Source organism: Misgurnus anguillicaudatus, chromosome 12 (assembly GCF_027580225.2).
Source record: "Misgurnus anguillicaudatus chromosome 12, ASM2758022v2, whole genome shotgun sequence".
In the NCBI taxonomy this organism is placed as follows: Eukaryota; Metazoa; Chordata; class Actinopteri; order Cypriniformes; family Cobitidae; genus Misgurnus; species Misgurnus anguillicaudatus.
Window position 1 is genome coordinate 21,705,072 of NC_073348.2, and position 23,144 is coordinate 21,728,215.

At 37.5% G+C, this 23,144-nt stretch overlaps 1 protein-coding gene across 1 annotated transcript in view; it reads right to left on the bottom strand.

Moving 5' to 3' along the window:
- Positions 1 to 221: 221 nt before the first annotated feature.
- The window catches only part of LOC129447153 (leucine-rich repeat transmembrane neuronal protein 4), a 146,674-nt gene continuing 123,751 nt past the window's right edge, over positions 222 to 23,144 (bottom strand). The window contains exon 3 of the mRNA XM_055208768.2: positions 222 to 3,951. Within this exon, the coding sequence (XP_055064743.2) occupies positions 3,613 to 3,951 (339 nt within the window). The 3' untranslated portion in view covers positions 222 to 3,612. The remainder of the gene's footprint in view (positions 3,952 to 23,144) is intronic.

Consider the following 23,144-nt stretch of genomic DNA (forward strand, 5'->3'; position numbering starts at 1 on the left):
ATCCCCTACACAACACAGCCTACGTATAGATTTCTGCATCAATGCACCGATGCTAATGCCTTGCTGTGAGGAACGTTTTATGAGGTTGTAAAGTTCTCGCAACTTACTTAGAATTGAAATGTGGTGGGCAGGTAAGCCTATTAGCATTTGCCTAATGACATCAAGCCAATGTACCCAATACATCATGCACGAAGCCTTGGAACAAACAACAAGCCGGTCTCGGTGAACGACTTGATATTATTCAGAAAACATAATGCTAGTGAAGAATCATAAGGGTTAACATTAACATATCCGCCTTTCAATGACAAACACTGTTGGGGAAGTGATACAAAGAATAGAAAATCTATAATGGCCGTGAGATGAGGAACTAAATGAGATAGCAGATAGAAAAATATCAATCTTGGACATGAAGGGTCATATTGAGTCTCTACAAGCGTAATCTTTGATCAGGTGCGCGGTTAAACAGTTTAGCATCTGTCCGTTTCACAAAACGTTTGTGTCAAAAGAAGCATAACAGTATGTTTCTTTATGCTCTCTATTTACAAGATAAACACATGAAGGTAATCGTGTCGGCGGCTGTCGGGAAACACTTCCAAACGTACGTGCGATCTTCTCTCCACCTCGCAAGTTGTACCTCTGCGTGTGGAGCGTTCCGGTTTATTTATCAGTGACCATTACGAGGGTGGCCAGAGCAATTTTCAGGCTTATGAGAAGTAGAGGTGATGATGTCACCACCAGCCATTGTTCTGGAGCCTTGGTCTGAGCTCAGGTTGAGATTTAAATGAACGTTTCCACATTGACCAATAGTGAGGTTCCATGTCCACATTCATAAGTCCACAGACACAGGCACGCCAGGTGAAAAAACATCTGTGTTTACAGGCAATATTTCCATATTTGTTATGTCTTTCAAAAGTCTTTTTCAGGGTTTGCAGAGAAAAACAAGATGTTGTGATCCAATGTTAGGGAAACTTGACTTCTTCAAGGCTGGACAATGCCTTGTAATGTCCAACATGACAGTTCTTGCTGGTTTCAATGTAATTGGAGTATGGCGAGTGATGTGTCTAATTTAATGATTGTGAGTCAACTAGTAATTTTACTAGAGTGTGTATTAGTTAAAGAACAAAGGACTGATCTGAATCTGTCAAACTGGTTTTGAAGTAGGTGGGGAATTACAATAGGGGTCAATTGTAACATTTCTTTATTTACCATAAATAATCCGGAGTGATTTTTTCCTGCACATGCTCAGTAGAGTTTCCTCTAAGCTAAGAGGTCAGGAGCAATTGTAACACAAAACAGTAAAAACAAAATCTGCTGGTATATTAGTGTAAGGATTTAATGCATTTTAAATAATTATAGTGTTGGTCCCACTTAAACATTTGCTTTAAACAAACATTATTTCTGACAGCGAAATGAATTAGTATTACATAAAGGCAAAAGCTGTTTAGTAAAATTAAAGCAATAAGTTTATGCGAATGTGTGCTCTTTGGAGATGCAAGAGGTTCATATATTTTATATATTAATGTTTCATATAGGTTTTAAGTTGCCCCAAACTACTGTTATAATCAGCTCCACAATATTAAAACAGTAGTCTTTCTCACGTATGATGCTCTTAATGTACCTAAATACAAGATTTGTAGCAGTCTGTGACTTATGAAATAAATGTTACAATTGCCCCTGGTCTCTCCTGTTTGTACTTCTCGCTATTTCATCCAATTGTAGCAATTACATCTAGGTAGCTTACTTGTTAAGTGACATCTGGATACAAAAATCTCTAAGATTAAATGACCTGAGGTTACTGACCACCTCTATATGAACTCAGCTGATGGAAACTAGCAAATACTCTGTAATATAAATCTGGAGGGCCTTATTAGAGGTTCAAGTCTTGTGACCGTTAAATCATTTTCTAGAGATAATTAGGAAGCCATTTGAGGTTGGGCTTAAGGAGCATTTTGGTCTGAAACATATTATTTGCAAATACACGAACTCAAGCAAATGAGTTTATACGCACTGTTGCGTTTCGAAATGTCTGAATGCATTCTAAGCGTAGCCACAAGGGGTGCTATAGTGAACATTAGCGAAATATTTATTTTTCTACAGCGGAATTAACAATTTAAAGATTTAGTTCACACTTCTCAACTGTCTTGTTCAAAGCTAGCTACCTGACTTACTGTGCATTCACACCGGCGGCAAAGTCGTCGGAAGTCATTCATTTTCAATGAGAGCTGATGGCGCGTCGAGGAGAGTTGAAATTTTAAACTTTATTGTAATGAGCTATGATGCAGTTCGGCTGCAACCAATCGGAAGGTGGAAACATCCGCTTGAGAAAATTCCAAAGAATGCATTTGCGCATCAGAGCGTCCACTACACTTTTTCTATATTGTCGTTGGCAGGGCAGACAGAGTGTTTTTTTGACACTCTCGCCGGCAGCGTGTGAACGTACAGTAACAACGCATCCGATTTAACGGCACAGTCATTTGCCCCTTATTTTATTACGACCACAGAAATGCACATTCAGAGCGGGATCGTGTTTGATTACTTGCGTCAAATATATTTCTGGTTGGAGTATGGTGACTCCGACATGACTTCCAAATAAAGGTTTAGGATTTAGCCTATACCCACACCCAAGCGAGCAAACGCACGTGTACACCAATAGGAAAACAGGTAGCCTACAAATGCAAAGTTTCTTTGTATTCTTCAGCTCTAGTTTTCAATACTAACTGGACTGAATGGAGCAAAACTTAAATCAGGTGAAAAACATCACTTTACAGTAAGCGGTAGACGCATACCGATGTATTCATTTGATTATATTCTGAAAAGAAACACAAGCTATATGTACATCTAAAGAAGCCTGATCTTTGGTACATGTGCACACTGAACGACCTTGTCGTGTCAATCTTCATTTAGATTTAAATGAATGCTTTTTTCTACTGAAGATCTTCCATGCTCATGTCTGGACAGATCTGTCTTCCTAATCAAATAATAAGATGCATTAATGGACGCTCCCTGGCAACTAAATGAAAATATCAGTGAGAGGCCTTAGAGCTCTTGCGAACATTAATTTGTTTCTTTTCATATTCTCTCTCTCTCTCTCTTTCTATCTCTACTCCATGTAAAAAAAAACGTGTTTATTGCAGATTCCTTTTAATTTCTCACTCCGCACGGGAGGATCACCATTATCTACTCCACAGAGGCGGTGTCCCGTAGCGGCGGTATAGAGCAGGGGCTGAATGCAACCAAAGCCAAGTTTAACGTCGCATGCACGTTGCATTGGATTTCAATTTGCCATTGAGCAGGACGGGGCAAGCAAAAAACACACAGGCCTTTGATTGGGAACAATGAAAAGATGGACAAAGACATGGAATCCAATTTTCCAGGATACACTACACTCCATAATAGAAGTGTAACGTACGCCAGATCCTCCAACCTCCGGCAACATTGTGGGCATGTTCGTCACATCTCTATGTTTGTGAGAAACAGTTTGCAGAGAAGATGCCACAGCATTACGCAAAGTTTGAGACGCTCCGCTGCGGTTTTACCGGTGAAATGTGGATCACCACCCAGGCACAGCCTCTTTTGAGTTACCCATCATGCTTTGCTTCGCACAAGGGGCTTTTAGCGTCTAAAAGTGAGAGTGCTGGTGGAACGTTCTGTAGTTGGATAGTTAATGGTGCGTTCTGTGGTGGGGTAAGGGATGCAGGGCCCCTCACCAGGAGCTCTCTGGCTGGGTGGGGAACAGGGCCCCGGAGGACCCGTTTTGATGGCGGGCACAGCCGGAAGGGCCACAGTCTGGATGGTGCTCCTTTCGCGGGTGGGAAGGTCCTCCAACCCCTCCATGCTTTGCGGGGGACCCTCATAGCTCATGTTTAGCCGCAGGGGTTGATGGGCCTGGCAGTAGTCCACAATAGGTTGCTCGTACCTGTAGAAGGTCAGCGTGCTCATCTGGTGAGGCACCTGTGGATAGATTGAAAAAAAAGAGAGGAATTAAAAACTGTACTTCACCTAAATACACCTTTAAGACACTACTCTTTACTTTTAAGAATATAGCGCACCGCATTCGTTTGGAACAATATTGGGGTTAGTAAACAATCACCAAAGTGTGTTTTGGGGCAACTATTCCTTTATTTCATCTCAGGGATTCCACCTCCATTTCTTAATCATCCTCCATTTCCTCATCATCCACGGCCAGCTTGCATTTCCTCTATAAGCTCTGCTTCCGTCTGCATTTAAAAACTGCCTCGTGGCGCCTATTTTCAAAGAGTCTCTGCACCGGTACGGGTAATAGCTCTACACACTATGCAAACCCAGCATCTGTCTTGTTTCCCAGTGTGTGTGCTCTGCTCATTGGTGACTCACACTGTGGATACACGCAGCACACACATGCGCACCCGCACATACGCGTGAACCCCCTCACGGGTTGCTGCAGCTATTCCCATGATAAGTGACACGAGCAAATATGTCTTTCCTTATCATGCGGTGACTCCAGTAGAGTCGCTGTGGGGAAACCTGTCGCATCTGCCTGCCTCTTTCCTTTTTTCCCTCAGAAGGGACGTCAATTGCATATGGCAGGGTACGGCAGCTGGCATAGCGATAATGTTTATTATTTTTTATATATACACAGTATGTACAGCAGAGTAGGCTACACAAGGATACTTTATCCACCAACTGCCAGTACAGTTTTGCTAAAAGGCACATGCAGTTGGCCAGGACAGTTGGATATAAAAGACATTAGCTACACAACATAAAGATTACAACCCAAACTCAGTCTTAATGATGCTCATATACTTGGTTTAGCTTCAGTCAGTGCTTTTTTATTTAAATTCAAAAACAAATCACTCAGAATCCACGAAATGCTTACAGTCGCAGGCCCTTCATTACTATCCTGCGACTATCCTGAGCTGTGTCCTCGAAGACTGTGTGAAATAAAGCATGAAATTAGTTCATTTCATACTTTTAAGATCTGAACAACTAAAATACAATCTCTGGCAAAACATCTATTATATGTTATTTACATTTGCATTTATGCATTTGGCTGATATTTTTACCCAAAGCGACTTGCAGTGCAATACAATATTTCATTTTATAAACATGCATGCTCCCTAGGGGTTGGAACCATGTCCTTTTGCACTGTTAATGCAATACTCTATCAACTGAGCTACAGAAACAAAACTGCAAAGGAAAGTATGTTGCTTCAGAAAAGTATTTTGTCAAAACACATTTTTGAAAGGCCCACAAAATGCAATCAAATAGTTTGGTTAAATGGGGGTTTAAAGCTATTTCATGCATTCTGACTTATTAATACAGTTTAAGGGCCCTATCATACACATTGGTAAGTAATTGAATGTTTTGCTTTAAACAAATGCAAATATTGCATTTATATCAAATTCTTTATTTCCTGTTTGTTACAAATAAAGTATTTTTAGAGTACAAACCTTTTCTTGCATATCTGTAAATTGTTCTTTGAGATTTCACTGATCGTGTAGGCTAGTCATACATTTACAGCAATTAAAAGCCTGCTAATTTTACTTCAACGACAAGTGGAAGTTTTTAATACAAATAAAAACAAACATTTTTTTTTAACATCAACATATTAAACTGGTGATCTTTTTCCTCTGCTTAGTTTTTCAGTTTACACATTTCACCATCTAAATAGGGAATTGACGTGGCATCAGCGCAACTGGCTTTTAAAGGGGATGGGAGATGATACCCTCACTGGTTTATTGCATATTACGGCCAAAACACACCTATTACTCATTACGAGAATAGGAAAAACCCTTTTAGACTGTGTGCTAGGCGCACAAACCATTTTTCCCGTTGTTAAATTAAAATCCCATTGCAAAAGTGGATTCGAATGCCCTTTTAGACTGTGCGCCGTGCGCTTTAGACCATGCACTTAGATTGTTAAAATAGGGCCTAAGAGTTGGATTCCTCATGCTAAACATAGGCAAAGTGTCAAAAAAGCAGTTGGATTTCGCCAGGGTTTGTATATGGTTTTTTAGAACATAAGAAATGCATACATAACATTCTTGCTTTATTTCTTTTATGGGCAATTTCAGTGCAGGTGGAAAGTCCTTATATGGGCGCTTTAACCAGAATAACGCAATAAATTATTCTGGTCACACTTTTTAAGGTCCAATTCTCACTATTAACTAAATATTAACTAATTTTGCCTGAATATAGGCCTAATTACTACTTATTTCTACATAGGTATGTAAAATAAGGTTTTGCAGAATCAGGCATTAATATGTGCTATTTATTAATAGTATTAATAAACAGTCAATATCTCAGTAATATTAATGCTTATAACCAACCAGTTAATAGTGAGAATTGTAAACTACAGTAGAGTGTTACCATTATTCTTATTAACTTAACAAAATATTAAAAGTGAGAAGGATACATAAAACATGCATTTTAACCTTAGACTTTAATGATTTGGAAGTTAAATCCACTATTGTATTATACATTATCGTTCTACCATCATACACAGTATTTACTTTAATTACATCAGAAGTAACTGTAATTAAGTACCGGAAAAAAAATAGTAATCCGTTATTTAATTTTTCAATGTAAAAGTAATTAAATTACAGTAACTAATTATTAGTAACTAATTACACCCAACACTGGTTATTGTTAGAAAATGAATAAACCTGTATGACTTTTGGTTAATTGACAACACTGTTGCCTTGTTTCACAGATACTCTGACATGATAGGAAATCAAGCTGAAATGAAGTCTATGTGTTTTCACAGACCAGAGTTAACTGCTTTCAAATTGTTTAATTAGAGAATAGCAAGAGATGATGTAGAGCGATCCAAGTGATGGGAGAAGTCTGCCGGTGAGAGAGTCAAAGACGTTTTACAAAGAGACTCCTGACACGGAGTAAAATAAACAAGCTCAGACGCGGCACCGACTCTCAAGTCATAATGAGATGCATTGTGTCAGTGGCTCGAATTTAAAGCTCTTTGTTTGCCACAATTAATTCCCTACCTTAGCAGAGCAAACGGGTTACTATCAGCAGTATGAATACAGTAGCTACTTAGAAGAAAAGTTTAGTGAGAAAGTGATTTGCTTGGAAGAACTGGATAGTCAGGGATCCACTAATATTTTTCCATTAAAAGGGATAGTTCACACAAAAATTCTGGACACAAAGGAAGATATTTGGGGCAATATTTGTAACCAAAGCGTTTAAGGGAACCAGTAACTTCCATAGTATTTGTTTCCTATTATGGAAGTCAATGGTGCTGTTGTTTTCTGCTTGCTTACAAATATCTTCCTTCTTGTTCAGCAGAACAAAAAAAAATATACAGGTTTGAAACAACTTGAGGGAACATAAACGATGACAGAATTTTCTTTTTTGGGTGTACTATCCCTTTGAAGGAAAACACCACAGTTTTTCAATATTTTACTATGTTCTTACCTCAACTTAGACCAATTAATACATACCTATTTTTTTCAATGCGTACACTTAACCTTTCTACAGCGCGTCATGAATGTGTTAGCATTTAGCCTAGCCCCATTCATTCCTTAGGATCCAAACAGGGATGAATGTAGAAGCCACCAAACACTTCCATGTTTTTTAAGCGGATAAAAATGAGAACTGTATTGTATGGCGAAAGAGCACTTAGTTTGCAGAACTATGAGCTCTGGTGCAGTAATATTGAGGGAAGTTTGAGCGAGAGGGGAGCTGTGTCCCAATTAGAAGGCTGCGACCTTCTAAGGACATATTTAAAGACTGATTTCGTCACAGCAGCACGACTTAAGGCTAGTAAGGCTGTCCCAATTCAAAGCATGCTTAGAATGACGCCTCAAAATATTTCTAAGAATGAATAATTTGATATAGCTACTGTTTAATAGTTTAATCTACATCAACATGTCATATTTTCTCAAATAAAAATTTTTTTTTTTTGGTTCAATATTTATTTTAATTAATAAGTCAGAAATGTCTCCGCTGTGTCCTGCTGACAGGTGTGGTGGGCGTGTGCAGCAGATGACGCAAATTAGGGTCCTCCGAAGGTTAGACTGTCTCATTTCAGTTCTCTTCGTGAACTTCTGAGGCTGCCACCTTGAAAGATCGAGTGCTCACCTTTTAAGGACGCATTCTTCGAAGGTTGCAGCCTTTGATTTGGGACAGAGCTGGTTTTGTACAAAATTCATTGATCTGAAAAGCACTTTGTCCTGATTGGCAAACTAATCTGTATGTTGTGATTGGCATGAATAACTCTGACGTCAGACGGAAATGTGACGCTCCTTACCATGTTTGAAAGATTCACAATGCAATGCTAACAGGAGTTAACTTACAGGCTTACAGAGTCCGAAGTGAGAGGAATTATGATAATGTCATTCTTGTCTACATCACCAATTCCAGGAAGTAAACTGTTGCCTACAATCGGTGTGTTTGTTGTAGTCCAAGAAAAGGTTGAAGACGATAACTCGCGTCATTGTTTAATAAGGTTAAAACATTAAAGGGCAGCGTTAAAGGTGTAGATTTTTAATGGCATCTAGCTGTGAGATTGTAAGTTGGGGCTTAGTCTACAGCTCACACTACCTTTCAAAACGCATATTGAAGCTATGGTTGCCGCCACAGGACAAACATGTCATCGTCTGAGACAACGCAGTAACAAAAGACGCTCTATAGGACAGTTTGTCCGTTTAGGGCTACTGTTGAAACATGACGCCGACTTCCATGTAAGGGGACCCGCGGTGTATGTAGATAAAAAACAGCTCATACTAAGGTAATAAAAACAATACAGTTCATTAAGTAATGTCTTTATACACCACTGATAATATGGTTATGTATATTATATTGCAATTCTGTCAAGAGATCTTTCTAAAAGTTTCACAATGCACCTGTAAACGACAGGCAGTCAAGCAGCTATGCGAATGTACTGTCTTACAGTATAAATGACAAACAGGGCAAATCCTGTACAATGAGGCAAGCGTAATGTTTGTGTTGAGTCAAACCCATTAAATGAGCTCTCAGCGATACCTTGGCATTACCTCCACAGTCTCTCCTGCTTAAATGAACTCCATTAAGCCGGGTTTACTTATTACATTGTAGGCACTCAGTGGATTAGCTCACTCCACACACACATACATACACGCAAAATGAAACACACTCTTTCATGACTGTTCCCTCCATCTGCAAATCGTCACTCATGTTGCATTGATTAATTTTCATATATTAACTACTGACCGTTTCAGCAAATTCTTAACAGACCGCGGGACATCAATCTAGCCTTAATATATATGCATGTGACAGTGTGTGTGTGAAGTCAAAGGGAAGGGATTTCGTCTTAACCACAACGAAGTGACAGCCGCACCCTTTCATCTGTTGAATTGTCCATGTGCTGTCTGCTTTAATGGAATTATGGGTAAATCTCACATTGACATGGCATTTTACACTGGATTACACTGTACGTTATAGTCTCCTGTTTAACGAGACTGCGCCTTTTTTTACATTTTCCATAGCAGACCATAAATAAAACACACAAAGACTGTTTATCGGATGTCAACATTTGTCCCATGGCTTATGAATGTTAGACGCAGCTCTGAATGTATGAACAATCATCAGCATTAATCAGACAGATGGTCAAGCACTTGAGTTCAAATTCAATCCCATAATGCATTTGGTCTCATAGCATGATGAGGCCTAAATACATTCTATTCAGGGTCCGTCACGTCTTTCTGTCTTGGTCTGTGTCCCTAGTGCTTTTATTTAGTGTGGTACATATTATGATGTTTTTAAACGCGTTGGCTGCCGCCTCATTACTCAGCTACAGTCAAATTGGTGGACAGATTGTCCATTAAGGTAGACGGTGTCAGCAGGAACTCATCAGTATGTTGGGAACGTTGTGTCTTTGCCATTCCTGTTTATTCAGAGCCTAACAGGGAATTCTTGTGCCCTAGCCACTATGCTATGCAAATAAGCACGCTCGTGTAGCATATTAACGGCGTACAGTCAAGCAAACACTTTGATTTGTTGCATGCTGCCGGCCGCAGAGCCGTGCCAAATAGATGTCAGCATCGCCTAATAGACGGCCCGCAGAGAACCGTAAGGTATGTATAGGATTTGTTTTTTTCCGTACATTCAGGCCAAAACCTTTCTGTTACAAGAGGAGCAATAATAATAATAATGCAGTATGTCTGCAGTGCATTTGCGAAAGGGGAATTTTAGGGCGGCAATGCATTTGCCGTGTCAAAGAGGCTAAAGAAGGCAAATGACATTCACCACCTGCACGAATGAGTCATACTGCAGCAGCCATACACGCACAGTATGGTATCTGCTAGCTCTTTAGTTAATCACATGACAAGTGCGATAAGCAGTTTAACGCACATATCTTTGTGAGTAAATGGTTTTCAGGCAGCAACCAATTATTTGCGTCTACAAGCAGTTTCTGCATGTGCTATAGAATTAATGAATTTGGAAGAATAGATGGTTCACCATAGTATTTTACTGAAAACTGATTTTTCGAATAAAGATAATAGCAGAAAAAAATATGATGTAGTTTTTGCCATACAGCAGGGGTCTTCAACTACTCTTCTTGGAGGGCCAGATTTTAAAATTGTAAATATGATGCAGGCCAAAATTGCACCTCTAGTTTTACCTTTTATATATTTACTTTGACCTATATATATATATATATATATAAATATCTCATATTTTCTTTTTAATATTTTAGACATTTTATACATTTCATGAAAATCTGACTTTTTCCATGTTTAAGTGCTATAATTTGGTCTGCAGTGCTTTTATTAACCTAGAAAATGTGAAAAAGAACAAACCAGTAACTTAGTTTTGGTAAACCATTCTCCACAAGCATGTGAAATAATAGGTCATAGAAATATGGCTCCCCTTGTGATGTCAGAAGGAGATAGTACTGCCCCTTAATCTGCTCTATCCAACCACGCCACTGTTAGTACAGAGATCAACTCATTTGCATATTAAATGACACACCCAAAACGGCACATTTTTGCTTAAACCTACAAAGTGACAATTTTAACTTGCTAATTTAAATTATCTGTATGAATGTTAAAAGTTCAACTATGAACATTGCACAAAAAGTCAACATGTGAAGCTCTTAAACTTGTTTTGCTTATAACTGTTTAACTTTAATGAATTGTTATATTTCAATTATTCACAACATATAACCAGTCTTCTAATGACTTAAATTGCACTTCTTGTTTTCTTTTTTAATATTTTAAAGCTATATAGGCTAAACCGCCTTTCAATTGTACACTACATCCAGACACGACTGTCGGAGTTCGCCCCCTAGTGGCGTATCATATTGAAATTTCAGTTTTATTGTAAATCTGTGTCAAGGCAAGAGCCTTTAATCTACATATGTATTTATACGTATTAAGTTACTTATCAGTAATCAATTGTTTGTAAGTGGTTGACATCCTACGCAGCCCCTTTCAAAATCTTCTTCCGGTTTTCCGGCCATCATGTGTCATGTACACTGGAAAGACAAAAGTAACCACGCTGAATTTAAATCAGACAAAGATGACCAGCAGGCCGTATAAAGATGACATTTGGCCCAGGGACCACCAGTAATTTCTATGTAAACTATTTCTTTAAGCCAACATTTCCTTGCACCCGGGTTGGAAGTCGAGTTAAAATATTCATACTTTTGTCACGATCAAGAATGTTTAAATCATTCCTGGAAGTCTTTGAAAGTGTTATGTATTCATGTGTGCATTGCATCAGCGAGTGTGAAATTTTAATGTAACAAGTGGTACACGACACTGATGGTGCACGGGGAGCCACTGTGACGCTAAAGCCACCAGACACTCTTTCGATGAAGTAAAACATGTCCGAGGGCCAAAGAGTTTGCCTGAGCGGCGAAGAATTTAAACGGGCAGAAGGGGAAGAACATGCCTGAAAGAGAAATGGGAATTCGGGGCTGCAGCAAACCGTCACGAGTGTTTGCCTTCCATTTATATAACAGATGAACTCATGCATTATCTGTCAGAGGCTGAAGGGTTGCCAGCGTTTATCCAATAGAGGTCTGCGCATTGATCTCTGGGAGTTGGAATAAAAATGTTGACGATGTCAGTATCCTTAATGGAACAGTTCATCTGAAAATAAAAGTTTAGAGGTTATTAAGTCACCCTCAAAACGACTGTTTTTGTTTCGGAAAATGTACAGTTTACGGTGACCTGTTAAAGCTCCAAAAGAGACAAAAGCAAAACCCATTAAAGCAGTAATAACAGCATGTGGGTTTCTGATTGGGATGGCCTACGTAAACGTACATGTTAGTACGAAGGTTCATGGGTTCAATCCCAGGGAACATGTATTTACAAAATAAATAACGTTAATGCACTATGTACTTTTTTTGGTAAAAGCATCTGCCAAATATATAAAATTGTACAATCTTTTAGATTTTTAGTATTTTTCCTTTATAAGCTTGATAGCTGTTGTATGACCAGAGGCAATTTTGCAAAAAAGTCTCATTTTTTTGTTCATGGCAATAATGCGTTTTGATCAGAATGGAGGTTAGTAAATAATTTTAGGGGAACCTTTCCAGAATTATGCATCTCATGACATCAATGACACGAATGCAAAATGTGATCCGGCATGTAGTTTGTGCTAAGCATAATAACACACTATAAATCAAGGCCGTATCTGTTTCTTTTGTGGCAATGATCCATTTTTTATCATCTTTGGAAGAGGCGAGCTTCGCCTGCACGCCCAGAACTGCTGCGTCTACCCGTCCGAAACTACTCCTATTTTCACTTTGTCTGGCTGATGAATATTTCCAAAAAGTAAAAAGGGTTTTTGGCTGCGCGGCAGACGCCCCTGTCAACTTTTAATCAGGGATATTGAAAAGGAGTGTGTGAACGTGGCTTTTTAAGCCGGGGCTAATCAGACATGCTTCTGCGAATTGGAGCGAATCCAGGCCTATGCGAAGACCTCTTTCTTTGTTTCGTTTTCTTCTGCCGTCTCGCGCTCGCTCTCCTCTGTTTGATTTCATTTCAGAGAGGCAGATTATCTGAAATGAGGCATTCTTTCTGGAAAAGAACACTCAGGATAAGCCCGGCCTGAAGATGCTTCTGTTTGAAAAGGATCGATACGGATCGTCTCTCCCTCCTGTGAATCTAAGTCCTGGCTTTCTGCTTTAAGGTGCTGTTGAGAAAGAATTACGGGGGAATTTACTGTTCTTCGCTAAATGGACAAATTCTTAATTCTAATAAATGGAGCTGTATATAAGGGCACAGGCTGGCGAAACCTTCTCCGTAAATCTATTGATTTTATTTATTTGTTTATTTCTAAAGTTTTAGACCCGCCAAGCACATATAGCGTATTGTACACTGTAAAAAATTCGGCATTTTGGTCAAATCAATACAGAAGCCAAGAGAGGTCATGCACTACATTTATTTTTACTTGCTTGTTTTCTCATTATCCCGCCTTTATTTCACGTTATCTCGAGATAACAAAAGTTGTTTTCTCGTGATCTCGAATTAATTTTCTCATGATCTCGACTTTAATTTTCTCATGATCTCGAGATAAGAAAAGTTGTTTTCTTGTAATGTGATTAAAGCTTACATGTACTCAATAGAACGTGTTGTTTTGTTTGTAGAGAACAAAAGCATATTTTGATAAAAGCATGGATGAACAAATAAGATTTTACTTGGATCAGAGATTCGCTCAAGATGAAATAGATTTGTCAATAATTGACAATTCTGCAGTGAAGGCAAAAGGCAGTAACTTCGTTTTTGGTCGAAAATTAGTTATTAATATTTTTGGGACATTCAAGACCTCCTTTATCATGTGGATAAGTATTTTGAATAAATTTTTTTTCCAAGAAAATAAAAAATAAAATAAAAAAATAACTGAAGTCACTAAAAAGTCTAAACTTTAAAGTAATTTTTCTCAGTTCTACACTTTAGCGAGTTAAGGTCTTTTGCCTTTGTAGGGCAGAATTTGATAGTGCTGAATTTAGGGACCGTCTCTAAAGTAACTCCACAATATTTAAATTTTTTACTTTAAATCATTAAATGCTGTTTAAAGTTAACTTTCACAAAACCAACTGTACAGTGTGCATGTGGTTGTCAGCTATAATGCACACATTTTTAGATTTTTGATATTTCTTCAAATAAAGTGTTAAATACTATTGAAGATAGAAACGTGTACATTACTACTTTAGAGATGGTCCCTAAATGTATGAACATCCAACTTTATTTATTTACTAAGTCTATTGGCTACACGTGTGGTAATGGTGAAGACCCCAACTCATACAGTATATGCATAAGCAGTCCACTTCAAAATCAACGAAATATTATGGACAGGAAATGAAGACATTTGGATTATCATGTCAGGATATTTAGAGAAAAGTAAGTCGTGATCACGAGAAAACAAGCAAGCAAAAATAAAAATATGGACGACCTCTCTCGGCTTCCGTAAATCAACATAACAAATTAAGTTAAACAATTTCAACTTGTTTTTATAAGTTATGTCAACTTATCACAAATCAAAACTTAAAACAGTAGGTTGAACTGACTTGCAAAATCAAGTTGTTTTAACTTCACGCTGGAAAGATTGCAGCTATTGGATGAAATTGTAAGGTTAACCAACTACTGACCAATATTGTGGCATAACCTTAAAATACTGTAGCCCTCCCCAACCCTAAGCAGCACATTAAACATTGCACACTAAAGCTGTAATCAACCACTTTTTAGTGTAAAAAAGTAACAAAAATCAGTTATTGATTGAGTAGGTAGGCAACAAAAAATAAGTGTACAATACTGCCTCCTTACCTCATTACAGTTCACAGCGGTAAGCTTATAATAATGATTTATAATTTGAGCTGTCAGGTCGAATTTCATGGGTAATGTTAGTTTGACTTCACTTGACTTCAACCCACGTGAATATATATGCAGAAAGTAACCTGCAATTTTATGTTTTAAACAGAGATGGTGATAGAGAGGTGTTTAAAGGTTATTTTATATAGTTTACTTACTATATAGTAATGTTCTGTATGCATATGGCAATACTTTATAAAAGAAATAAAAGTTAAAGGGACACTCCACTTTTTTGAAAATATACTCATTTTCCAGCTGATTTCTAGCACTTTTAGCATAGCTTAGCATAATCCATTGAATCTGATTAGACCATTAGCATCGCGCTCAAAAATAACCAAAGAGTTTTTATCTTTTTCCTATTTAAAACTTGACTCGTCTGTAGTTACATCAAGGACTATGACTGACGGAAAATTAAAAGTTGCGATTTTCTAGGCAGATATGGCTAGGAACTATACTCTCATTCTGGCGTAATAATCAAGGACTTTGCTGCTGTAACATGGCTGCAGCAGACGCAATGATATTACGCAGTGCCAGAAAATAGTCCCCTGCTATTGAAAGTTACTAAGGGGACTATCTTCGGGCGCTGCGTAATATCATTTTTGGAGCGTGATGCTAATGGTCTAATCAGATTCAATGGATCATGCCAAGCCATGCCAAAAGTGCCAGCGCCAGACCCAGAGATCGGCTGAATGGATTCCAAAACAGCAAAAATCTCATGTTTAACTCTAGGGGAGCTGGAAAATGAATATTTTCAAAAAAGTGGAGTGTCTCTTTAACCTTTCTCTATAAGTCTCATAATCTAATGATGAGTTTAAGATCATCAAAGTTTGATTTCAGTCATTTAATTTCTAAATCAGCCCATATTCATTAACAAATTACAAAGCAGGTCAGGGAGTTTAAAAATTAATATGTGATTATATAGTAGTTTAATATTACGCTGTCTGTTCTTTCCTGATGTGTGATTACATTAGAGCTGAACCTCCCTGATGTGATGCTGTGGTCGTTCCCTTTAACACGTGTGAGTTTTTCATGTGTTCAGGGGGTCTGAGCTACTAATCAAAATTAAAACCATAATAACAATGTATTTGTCAGTAATTATGATAGATTGTACAGAATAAAATAAATGGAGGGGCGTATGTTTTCATCTGCAGAAATAATGAACACGGCAGGAAAGGATGCCCCGCAGGCTGGTGCGTGTAAGTAATTAAACGTCAACGTCAATATATTTATTCACATCTTGTATAATATACATACTATTTACATACTAAGAGGTTTACAATTAGATCTAACTCACCTGACCTGATGCATCATCATACCCTGAAACATTTAAATTCAATTCATTTGCTTCTTCAAACTGGACCCAAGGATACACATTATAATAGTACATACATGGAGGGGTGACCTGATTTCTACCCCATAACACGAGAATAAATCTTATACAGTCATACCTTGAGATCATACACGGGCGGGCGCAGGAATCGAGCGCTGCTTACAGTAGATTAGCTATCTGTCAGACTTTAAACTTTTGACATTTGAGGTCATATTTGTGTGGGTAAACCATGTCACTGTATATAGATTCAGACGTCCGGCAGTACAGTTCACGGAGAATCGATAGTGCTAATGTAGACATGCCAACCCATATTGCCTCTGACTGTGAGCTTCTTATCAAAGCAGAGCCTGGACTCCTTTGATCTGATGTACAGCAAAGTGAAAAGATAACATAGACCAGACATTGACTTCACTTACAGTATATTTGCCGATTTTTTATTAGGAACGGAAGTGTGAAATTCATAAAAACACATTTGTACACGCACACCTTTATGGTATTTATGATAATGATGGTGAATGAAATACGTTTAAAGTCACCTAATGCAATGTTGTTTGGTCACGAGCAATTTCGCAACTGTCTGCATTTGCGCGGATGTGAAAACAACAAAATACGGACCGTGGATATACCGTGGATATACGGACCGTAAGTCATAACCCGCCATTGTTTACAAATACAACATTGAGCTTGCCGCACGGCACTGGTAACTTCGCTTTCTCATCGTGTTTACCGCTATTTTGATACTGGATGTAAATGATATCTTACTGGTAAAAAGACGGAACGTCACTGCGTGTGTGAACAGCACATTTTTAAATTTACTAGTAAATTTATTCTGGTAAATTCATGATATTTTAATGAAATTACTGTGTGAAAGAGGCTAGTCTCTCATCTACAATTTTAATAAGATAAATTATTATTTATAAAATGATTACAGTATTTAAGGTGAAATGTTTCATGATAATGTGAACTTCAATTTACTCTTGCTATCTCTTAATCCCCACTTTCCGTATCCTGGCTGATCATCTCTTAATACACTGGCAGTGATACTGGGAGCTGTTAGGCACTCACGGAAGAAATGTCACATCCATTTCCTCAAGATCAGTTAGAGGAAGTTGATTTGAGTGAATTGCCTTTTCGCTGAACTTGGTTGTTCTCTTTTGTCTGGAAACTGCTTTCTCTGGAGGCCTGACTGCAGATACACTGATGAAAACGCAAGTACTACAGTGCAAACGGCAGGAGACAATGCTTTCAAGTTACGAGTATATGCTAATGCAGTTTAAATATAACATATTGCTTAAAAATCTGATCTGCTGTGACATTTATCTGTTGGGTGTAGACGGTTTCATCGGACGCACGTGCGGTGACGCGATTACGCGTCTGCTCGGAACTTTACTTTCGGTTTCTTTCGTTTAATGGTCGGACTAGTTGCTCTGACTGAACTCTTGAACAAATACCTCGTCGAAAATAACAAATGTTTTGGTTTCCTAGGTAATCTACGTGTTGTATATTTTGCTTGTTATATAGACAGTTTAAGTAGTAACAACATAAACAAGCGGCTTTCGTGGGCAACACGTAACTTCAGGTAAACTCCGCTAAGAATAGATAACAGCAAAGTACTTTAAACATAGTTTATTTATATAACAAGACAAATTTTGGAAAGTTATTTCGATTACGGGTCCAGCTGATGTTTCAAGGTTAAGCTATACGTATCACTTCTTTTATGGGCACTTCTCCTGGAAAACCACGCCCACACGTCAATCAGCGGGAGAGCAAGAACTGAGGACGCTAAGTTACATACATCACTTTACGCAATTGCTTTGTTTTATATCAAGACTCAACAATGGCACTAAAGAAGAAGTGTGTTTTTAGATGTAAGGAGAAGAAAGCCAGCATTATGGAAACAATGGATATAGTTTGTTCCGGGGTTGCGTGTGTGTTTGTTTAAGACCGGATTTCATTGAAAAGTCCAAACCAGGTCATGAATTGGATGCGGTAAGTAAGACTTCTGTCTTATGTTGGAAATAGGCGCGAAAGTGCATATTATATAAATGACACTAACATATAGTGAATCATAAGTTATCCAGTCAGTTTTGTATAAAGTGTTGACTCAGACTAGCTCCTCCCGCAGCTAGTAACTCCTCCTTCCAAATTTTTTTGTACGTTATCGAAAAGACTCAGTAAAGCTAATCTGTCTCTTATAAATCTGATAAAACTAAAGATTCTTCGGAGATATGAAGGATGTAATACTACTCCATGGGGTGGTTTCCCGGACAGGGATTAGTTTAAGCCAGGCCTAGACCTTAGTCTAATGTTAATTAAAAACATTACTTGAGTGCATTTTGAGGCAAACCAAAGGGCACTGATGAATTTTAAGATATGTCAATGCAAGGTGCTTTCAGTTTGGACAGCTCTTACATTTATTTTAGTCTAGGACTAGTCTAATCCCTGTCTGGGAAACTGCCCCTATAGATACTCCAGATTAACATCAGATACGCAGAAACAGCGTGTGTTTTGGACGCTTTAAGTTTTACCTTGTGATAAGTTGACACATAACTTTGAAATTGTTTAACTCAATTGTTAAAGTAACATAAAAAATGTTTTTTTTTTAATAATATTTTTACATTGTGGGTGTAAGTACAGAATTACACTAGGAAAATAATGTCAGTAAAATCTATTCGACCCTGTGCCTTGAGAGAAAATTGATCTTTTAGCGGTTCCCATGGCAGTTCTGGCATTCCTTTACGGTTATCTGACGGGTGACGTGCAGGTCCAGCAGGGTGCCATCTCCAGAAAAAGATGAATGGAAGGTTGAGTAACCCCTAAAGCTGTAATTACCATAAACAGGAAATGGTCCCTTTCACTTTTACCCTATTGTGACCCTTCAAACAGTGCCTAGCAGCACCTATAAGTATGAACATCAGCTCTAATCAAACTGTAACAACCACCATTAAACTCTTTCCCCGCCAGTGTTTTTTTTAAGTTGCCAGCCAGCGCCAGCTTTTTTATGATTTACACAAAATTTTAATGCCTTCCAGAAAATGTTCTTTAAATATATAAACAAACAATATATCAAATGAAAGAACAGACTCTCTGCTTTAAAAAAAATAGTTTCATCCAATCTTCATTTGTTCTCTTTTATCACCTCTCAAATATGGGAGGTGTATTAAAAAAGACAAAATTTTGAGCAAAAAGCTGAGATAATTGCATTTTTGTGAAGGACTTTTGATAGAGATTAGATTCAGAACCAATTATAAAACATACACAGAGTTTGAACTGTTTGCCTTAAAGGAATAGTCAATTTTCTTAAAAAAAAAATCCAGATAATTTACTCACCACCATGTCATCCAAAATGTTTTTTTCAACGGAGTTTCAAAGGACTATAAACGATCCCAAACGAGGCATAAGTGTCTTATCTAGCAAAACGATTGTCATTTTTGACAAGAAAAATAAAAAATATGCACTTTTAAACCACAACTTCTTGTCTAGGTCCGGTCCAGCGCGACCTAACGTAATTGCGTAGTGACGTAGGGAGGTCATGTGTTACATATATGAAACGCACATTTGCGGACCATTGTAAACAATAAACTGACACAAAGACATTAATTAGTATTATTCGACATACAACAACGTCGGATTGTAAACACTGGGGCGGAGTTTCGCGTTCGTCCTCTGTGACCTCTTGACGTCATGACGTATTGCTTGGGGTCACGCTGGCACATCACGACCGGATCTAGACGAGAAGTTGTGCTTTAAAAGTGCATATTTTTTATTTTTCTTGTCAACAATGACAATCGTTTTGGTAGATAAGACCCTTAAGCCTCGTTTGGGATCGTTTATAGTTCTTTGAAACTCCGTTGAAAAAAACTGTTAAGTGTTGAGTTAAGTATTAAGCGTTGGGCTCTATTAAAGTCCATTAAAATGAGAAAAATCCTGCAATGTTTTCACCAAAAAACATAATTTCTTCTCGACCGAACAATGAAAGACATCAACATTTTGGATGACATGGTGGTGAGTAAATTATCTGGATTTTTCTTTTAAGAAAATGGACTATTCCTTTAAGTGGTTGCTTCTGGGTTTTATAAGTTGGGTTAGAGCGCCACCTGGTGGATAATAGCGTAAATACGGATTGCCGGAAAAACTCGTCATTGGCGGGGAAAGAGTTAAAATGACTTGCGTGATGGCTCTAAAGGCATCCAGCTGAGCTGATTTTCTTCTAGCAAACCCTCTTACCCTCAAATCCAGGTCTTAAGGAAAGTTTTCCTTAAGTAAACCTTTTGTTCTCAGACTGGACTTCTGGAAAACGCAGTGTTGACTTTGATGATCTTCTCTAGGATGCCAAAAAACTAGTATATACCCGCTGCAGCTCGCTCGGCCTCAGAGTTGCTCTTTGGTCTCGCGTGTTGAAAGCGCGAGTCTCTACAGAGGTGTTCTGATTTCAGAGCGGCGTGGCCTTGGCCGCCCCTCCTGTCACATCAAATCTCTCCGTGATCTTGGTGGCTGTGCTTGGAGAGACACGAGTAAATATTGGGCCTAGGCTTGGATTAAGCTGCCCAGATATGCCATCACATTACAGATGGCAGGTGTAGGTTGTGGGATTTAGCCAGAGCTCGCTGTCGATTTGACATCAGAATGTGTTACTGCAAATGGAACAGTTACAGGAGGTGATACTTTGCCCTATATAGAGGAGTGTTTGGTATGAAGTACCACATTTTTACTTAAGTTGTCCTCTAGGCAAGGAGAAATGACACAGAGGTCAAATTATATTTTTAGATGTTTCAAGAAAACTATATGGGGTTCATTATAGGTCAGGGTATTGCTTTTACCAATTGGTAAAGTATTGCTATAGATATCCGCAAAAGGTGGTGGGTTCGGTTCCCAAGGAAAACACATATAGTACTGATACAGTGATAAAAATTAGAGATGCACTGATATTACATTTTTCCACCGATTATTCAGAGTGATATCTGCCGATACAGAAAGTTTGGTGGTTACATTGACTCGCATTAACTAAATTCTGACGATTCGATTTTCTGAATGTTATTCATTCACATAATGACCATTAATATTAAGCCAGTCCCTCCAGAAAAACGCGATTATGCGATCGCATGATTCAATGCATAATCAGCCAAAGTCCGCATATTTATGCGGGTGCCGCATTTTTTCAAATATGCCGCACTTTCGCTGCATAAATTACAGATTTCCGCGCGCAAATTATGCGGGGCTTGCATGATTTCATAATCCCCGCATTTTCGTAGCAAAGTCACATACCTGTATATTATTGAGGACCACAAGAGTCATGCAAAATGTAATAAAGAACTTCAATATTTAATAACTACCTGGACAATAAAAATAGCAATTAATACATTTGTTTAAAAATTCATTAATTAATCTATAAATAAATAGACAAAGTTATAAAAAAATGCAATAAAAAGTGAGATTATAAAAATAATGTAGAAATGAAATATTAATCCATTAATAAATAGTTCAAATTAATATATCAATTTACAAAAACAACATAAAACACTCAATAAGTTCATAATTTTAAATTGCATTTACAAATTCTTAATTAAATAATGGAATTTCAAAATGTATTTCAAAAAGTGATTTAAAAAGAGAAATAAATAACTGGATTTATAAATTGAACTACAAATACAGGTTTAAATAAGGCATTTAAAAGGGCATTTCCGTTTAACATTTCTGTTTTCATTTTCCGATGGGTCTCCTTATTCTTTTCGCTATTCGATTTGCTTTTGGTTTTAGCGTCTCTATTTAGCTTTTCTGTGACTCTTTGGGTCCTCATCCGAGATGTATAAATCTGCGCATGACCTCAATCAGAGCCAATCAGCGAGCTTGTTACATCCACCTGTCCATAGCTGATTTGCATTTCTCATTTGACCATTTGCAAGGACCCAAAGAGTCACGGAAAAGCTGAATAGAGAGGCAACAAACCAAAAGCAAATCGAATAGCAAAAAGAATAAGGAAACCCATTGGAAAATGAAAACAGAAATGTTAAACGGAAATGCCCTTTTAAATGCCTAATTTAAACCTGTATTTTTAGTTCAATTTATAAATCCAGTTATTTATTTCTCTTTTTAAATCGCTTTTTGAAATACATTTTGAAATTCCATTATTTAATTAAGAATTTCTAAATGCAATTTAAAATGATGAACTTATTGAGGGTTTTATGTTGTTTTTGTAAATCGTTATATTACTTTGAACTATTTATTAATGGATTAATATTTCATTTGTAGGTTATTTTTATAATCTCACTTTTTATTGCCTAATAAAATGTTACATAATGATTTTTTTCGTAACTTTGTCTATTTATTTATAGATTAATTAATGAATTTTTAAACAAATCTATTAATTGCTATTTTTATTGTCCATGTAGTTATTAAATATTGAAGTTCTTTATTACATTTTTCATGACTCTTGTGGTCCTCCATATTATATCTTAGCAGAAAGTAAAAAAATGTTGTATTTATTTCACACAAGCGCAGCCATTTCCCCTGTTGCCATGAGAACGTTATGAAGTGACGTGATTATGTGACGTAAACATCATTGAAAAGCTGCAATGCTTCAAAAACAGTTTTTGCAAGTTCCCGCAATTTTTGCAAGTTTCCGCAATTTCATCGCATACAATTGCATAAATATCCCGCATATTCCATCACATTTTTATTTTTTAAACGTGCCGCAAGGTCAAGAATTTTTGCCTGCAACAATCACACAAAAAAAACTGTTAAGCATTAAACTAGTGATTATTATACCGATTATTGACAGATATATCGGTGCATCTCTAATAAAAATGTGTAGCTTGAAAGTCATTTGGAAGAAAGTGTTTGCTAAATGCATAAATATCAAAGTGTGCTACCAACTAAAACGAGAAGGTAAAAAATGCCTAATATTTTTAGATCTGCACAAATTGGCTACAAAACGTGCGAAAAGTTTAAAATGCTTATCATATCACAGGGATATATAATAGGTCCTTTCTAAACATATGGACACATGACAACCCCTC